The sequence below is a fragment of the Cynara cardunculus genome (genome assembly GCF_001531365.2).
Source record: "Cynara cardunculus var. scolymus isolate 2C chromosome LG 1, CcrdV1, whole genome shotgun sequence".
NCBI lineage: Eukaryota > Viridiplantae > Streptophyta > Magnoliopsida > Asterales > Asteraceae > Cynara > Cynara cardunculus.
In genome coordinates, this window is record NC_037528.1 from 11,841,093 (window position 1) to 11,847,223 (window position 6,131).

The 6,131-nt window shown below is 34.4% G+C and overlaps 1 protein-coding gene across 1 annotated transcript; it reads left to right on the forward strand.

The window, feature by feature from the left end:
* Positions 1-709: 709 nt before the first annotated feature.
* Positions 710-2,543, forward strand: LOC112510920 (pectate lyase). The gene is made up of 3 exons (XM_025116276.1): positions 710-1,581; positions 1,675-1,813; positions 2,154-2,543. The coding sequence occupies exons 1-3, from the start codon at positions 710-712 to the stop codon at positions 2,373-2,375; spliced, it is 1,233 nt and encodes a 410-aa protein (XP_024972044.1). The 3' UTR covers positions 2,376-2,543.
* The last annotated feature ends 3,588 nt before the right edge of the window (positions 2,544-6,131 follow it).

Consider the following 6,131-nt stretch of genomic DNA (forward strand, 5'->3'; position numbering starts at 1 on the left):
TTCGTTTATGTTCGTTCATAAACATGCTAAACGAACGTAAACGAACGAAAATCTTTGTGTTCGTCGTGTTCGTTCGTTTAGAAATAAGGTGTGTTAGTGTTCGTTCGTTTAGAAATAAGGTGTGTTCGTGTTCGTTTATGTTCGTTCGTAAACATGCTAAACAAACGTAAATGAACGAACATAAACGAACGGGCTAAACGAACATAAACGAACTTCCCACCGAACGGTTCACGAACGGTTCGTTGAACGTTCGGTTCGTTTACATCCCTATCGGTACTATAAAAACCATAGTTTTTGTAATTAGTTTTAGATGTATATTATACTATATTAATTATATGGTGCCACCGTTTGAAAAAATTTCTGGGTCCGTCCCTGTAACAAACCATAGTGAAGCTGACTCCCCCCCCCCCCCCCCCCCCCCGACCATAGGGACAGAATCCGTTAAAAACATATAAGTATAGGGACTGAACATGTAATTTACTCATAAAAATATAATAAAATATTTGTGAATTAACATCAACCGTTATAAACAATCAAACTCTAACCGAAACCAACCAACAGTGGGAACTCAAATCATCCGCCCTCAATGTCCACGTGGGTCGCCAATCCCTTATTAATTGCGCCATTTATCACGGCGCCATCATTACTATAAAACCACCCCAAAACACCCTCTTCAATCTCACCACCACCTTCCTTGCTTCCTCCAACAATGGCCACCACTTTTCCGCCATTGATGATTCTCTTCCTAATTTCTTCACTTTCTCTTCTCACCATTAATGCTACTTCTTCCCCATCTCATCATCAAAACCCTGATTCCATCGTCGATGAAGTCAACGACAGTATTAATAATTCCTCCCGGAGAAACTTAGGTTATCTCTCCTGCGGCACCGGCAACCCAATCGACGACTGCTGGAGGTGTGACTCCAACTGGGCCTCTAATCGTCAAAGGCTAGCCGATTGTGCGATTGGGTTCGGAAAGAACGCAATCGGCGGGAGGAATGGCCAGATATACGTCGTCACTGATCCCGGAAATGATAATCCGGTGAACCCAGTTCCCGGAACACTCAGACATGCCGTCATTCAAGATGTGCCATTATGGATCATCTTTAAACGTGATATGGTCATTCAACTACGTCAAGAGCTTGTTATGAATTCATTTAAAACCATTGATGGAAGGGGTGTGAATGTTCATATTGGTAATGGTCCATGCATCACCATACATTATGCTACTAACATCATCATACATGGCATCCACATACATGATTGTAAACAGGCTGGGAATGGTAACATCAGAAACTCACCACATCATTCTGGATGGTGGACTCAGTCTGATGGTGATGGGATCTCCATTTTTGCAAGCCAACATGTTTGGGTGGATCATTGTTCATTGTCGAATTGCCATGATGGATTGATAGATGCCATCCATGGATCTACAGCCATCACCATTTCTAACAATTACATGACTCATCATGATAAGGTTATGCTTTTGGGACATAGTGATAGTTACACACAGGATAAGAACATGCAAGTTACTATTGCTTTCAACCATTTTGGTGAAGGTTTAGTCCAAAGAATGCCAAGGTACAATTACATTAGAATAAGTGTACAACCACTTGATGCATCCATGTTTGATTTTCATCTGAAATTCTTGACTTTTGAATGTGAATCTTGCAGATGTAGACATGGGTATTTCCATGTGGTGAACAATGATTATACCCATTGGGAAATGTATGCAATTGGAGGAAGTGCAAACCCTACCATCTACAGCCAAGGCAACAGATTTATGGCACCCAATACCAGATTTGACAAAGAGGTAACTTGCTCGTCACAATTGTTATGTACATCTGAAATCGAATCCTAAAAAAATGGATATTCCACTACATCCCGCAAGTACTCAACCACTAAGCAACAATCCTTGTGGTGCACACATACACACATGTATATAGGGTCTGGTTCAAACAAGAAGCTGAACATTTTGTGAGAAAGCGACAAGTTTCAGTATCATATATGATTACACGTATGATACAAAAGTTTAATCATATATGATATTGAAACTTGTCGTCTTTTGGCAAAATGTTTAACAGTTTAACTTCTCGCATGATCTTCTCTCTGTTATATAGATACATGATTGGTTAATGGATATATATACGTAGGTGACGAAGCATGAGAGTGCAGCAGAAAGTGAATGGAAGAATTGGAACTGGAGATCAGAAGGGGATTTGATGTTGAACGGAGCGTATTTCAGGGAATCGGGTCGAGGTTCTGCTTCAACTTATGCGAGAGCTTCGAGTTTAAGTGGAAGACCGTCGACGCTGGTGGCTGGGATGACGAGGGCCGCCGGTGCACTCATTTGCAGAAAAGGCTCGCATTGTTGATCAGCAATCTTGGATTAATATATACAGCTAGCCTTCTATATCGATCAAGAAGCATGGATTTCGAGTTTCTTTGCTGTTTTATGTTCTTCTTTCTTACTTAATTTGACTAAAAAGTCAACCTCTGTGCTTGTTGGCATATGAATCAAGATGAGATTTTTCATATGGATCAAGAAATTATGCGCAAAAGAGTTGACCAAATCAATATATCTATCGGTTACTTATTTCTTATTGCCCCACCCCCACCATCTACCATGATTTTATTTTGGTTGAATTTATAGCTGTTTGTTTATCTCTTAATAGTTTCATTAAGAGACAACATCTGAATCGTTAAGAAGTGAATCTTGTTTGGCAAAAAAAAAATGTCTCTAAATGGTTCTAAAATTCTCTTAATGATTTTGCATTATGGTTATCCCTTAACCATTCAGCGCCCTAATTTCATTATAAACAATTATCAAACAATTATATTTCATTTTGCACTATATCATGAGAGCTTTTTAATCATTCTGCCCACTTAATTATTTTGTACTAAATCATTCAACAACTACCAAACAGCTCCTTACTTTTCATTTTGAATTAAAAACACTAAATAATCACTAAGGTTTTCAAGATGTTGAATTATATTATTGGACTTTTTGATAAACTGTTTAATGAGAATTAAAAATTGTGAGACCGACAATTATATGTCTTATACAATGGTCATCTGTATATTGTATTTTCTATTTTCGTTATCTTTCTTTTGCTTTTCTCTATTTTATCAGATAAAAGTTTAACATAACTAGTTATTGAATCAAAATTAAAATAACATAACTGTTGAAGATGCTCTAAAATAAAGTTATATTACTAAACAAGTTTTATCGACAAAGTCGACCAAAATAATAGAACTTAAAAAATAAATCGTTATATTAGTTTTTTGCATAAGATATTGGAGAATTGTTATATATATAATAAAGTGGTTGGTAGTACCTTTTCAAAAGTGCCATAAAAAGCCAATATAATGGTTTAGTACCTTTGAGTTTTATTAAATTGTCGACTTAGTTAATAAAACTTATTGGGTTGTAATTTCGTCCTCACAATTTAGGTAATGTCATTATATAAACACACGTTCATTGGTTATATAAACTTAAAATCTCATTAAATATCCTATTAAAACGTCCAAAGATAACTAGACATCCTAAACTGACCAGTTTGTTAAAAACATTAAATAATACATTAAGAGTAAGTTGGTCATTTTGGCAGTCATATCTTATTTAATTCAGTCATATCTTATCAAACGTTAAACAACTGTCTTATCATATTCGATCATGTTTATCTGAGTATCGTATACATCCTAAAAGAATTCTTAGATTCAGGACGTAGTAGGATCAAACAAACAAATCGTAGCTATAATTTTTTTTGTGAAAAAGGTTATTATATTAAATTATAAGGGTGATTTTTGATTGGTTTGAACTTGACTTCAAATGTCAAAAGTATATGAAGGTCTCAAATTCAAATCCAAAGAGGAATAAAAATCCCCTTGTGACCACGGAGGTTTTCAAATATGGTGACTCCGGACCATCTGCAAAACAAGTGATCGTCTTAGGATTAATCGACTCGTATAGCGGATTGAATATTCAGGTTAATAAAAAAAAATTATAAATATAATATATAAAGAAAAGTTGTGATTGGGGCGTCAATCATGGTGTGGGTCCATGAGGCCACGAGATTTCAACCTTCATAATTAAGGTGCATGGAAGTACACTCCATGCTCCCCTTTGCTTTTATTCAACTGGATAGAAATAATCACCTCCACATTTCACTCTTTTCCTTCTTTAAAAAAATATTTATTTAAAATTATGTTAAAGTATTTAATTTTAATCATTTATTCAAATAATTTTAAATAAATATGTATTAAAAAATTTATAAAAAATAAGGTATTTAATTAAGATATCACTAATAAACATTTTAATAGGAAAAACATTAATACAAAGTAAATTAGAAATACGTAATGATCGTTGAAATAAGAACATACATAAGTTCAAAATGACGTATTAAATAACACGACTTATGATAGTTAATCAAGTTGATGTGAAAAGATCTGCCTATATTAACTACAAGGGTGGTGTCTGATTGGTTTGAACTTGGCTCTAAAGATCAAAAATACCAGGAGGTTGCATGTTCAAATCCAATGAGGAGTAAAAATCCCCTTGTGACCACGGATGTTCAAATGCGGTGACTCCGGGCTATCTGCAAAGCATGTGGTCGTCCTGAGATTAGTCGGCTCGCATAGCGGGTTGGATATCCAGGTTAATAAAAAAAAAGATATGCCTATAGTTTGTAAAATTATTGAGTATAGTAGTAGTACTAGAAATATGTGTAACCTTGATAAAAATAATATACGTACAAGTATTCTTTTTTATTGTAAAAAATAATGTAAACATGGAATGATTTCCTGTTCGCATTATTTCTTGCATCGAAATAGTGTCAAATTTGGTGTTTTACATTGGAGAGATACCTTTGGGAACCTCATTTTCATTGAAAACATGGGAAACTAATTATTTATGATGAATAACACTCGGTGGTATTAATTATGGATAACTGGTTTCCACAATTCTAGTAACCTACCTATACACACACACACACACACACACACATATATATATATATATATATATATATATATATGGTTGGGTTCCTGTAGGAATTCCAAATTATGTAGGAATCATAGAAATACCCCAGCTACCGTTGGCCGTAAAGATCTATGTGTTGGCGCGAATGCGATCGAAAATGAAGGAAGGGTGGTCATGCTGTCATTCAACATTAAGACGAGATTCTGCATTTTTGAATGTTCGCCCTCTGGGCCAAGTGTTCGCCCACTCCATCAAAATCTGCCACTGGCAAAGAAGGCCCTTCCTCAAACATTCAATCAAGCGTTGTTTTATCGGAGAGATTTTAGATTCTAAAATGAGAATGTTGGATTGGGGAAAGGCTTTCATTCTTTTCTTCAGTTGAAGTAGCTCTTTCCTGGTCAAGTTTGCTTGTATCTGCTGTTACCTAAACCGCACATTCTAGCAGCCTAAAAAAAGAGCATTTTATTTGAACAAATATAGAACTTAAATTGTTGGGTCACTTATTGATTTGATGATGACCCACTGATTTGTTCATATAACCTTAGCAACACTTAGTAGTTATGTATTAAGGTTTTCATGGTTAATAGATTGTCATGAGTTAGTGTGTAGAGATTGCATTAAGGTATATTAAAATTGCAGGTTAAGATACGTCAAGGTTTTCATATTAATATACGTCCAGATTATCGGCTACGTTAACCTATATTTATGAATGTTCAGGTTGGTTATAGTTTGTTAACGTATATTAAAGTTGAATATTTCATTTAGTTAAAAACAAATTCAGATATGTTAACGTATTTTTATAGGAATTAAGTTATATTAAGCTTCGTATATTATCTTAATCATCGACATCAAAATTCAGCTTTATTACGAAAACGTAATTGTATCCATATATACACCTTTAGACAAAGCATGCGATCTCATCCCTTAGGCAATTAAGTCAATTGTCTAAAGGGATCATGGCCTAATTTTAAAAATGTATTTAATATATGTATTATGGTTGATAATGATTATGTTACGTTTTATTATTTGTTTCTCTTATAACATTTAAACCCTTTTATTGCCATTCAATATATTAACTATACTTAATAATGAAAGCCCTGTTTCATTTTCTTAATATTTAGAGCATAAATTAAAAAAATATAATATATTA

Excerpts from the sequence above, each read along its gene's own strand:
- LOC112510920 (XM_025116276.1), top strand. The coding sequence starts at position 710 with ATGGCCACCACTTTTCCGCCATTGATGATTCTCTTCCTAATTTCTTCA. Across the intron at positions 1,582-1,674 it reads TTAGTCCAAAGAATGCCAAG|ATGTAGACATGGGTATTTCC; the intron begins GTACAATTACAT and ends TGAATCTTGCAG. Across the intron at positions 1,814-2,153 it reads ATACCAGATTTGACAAAGAG|GTGACGAAGCATGAGAGTGC; the intron begins GTAACTTGCTCG and ends ATATATACGTAG.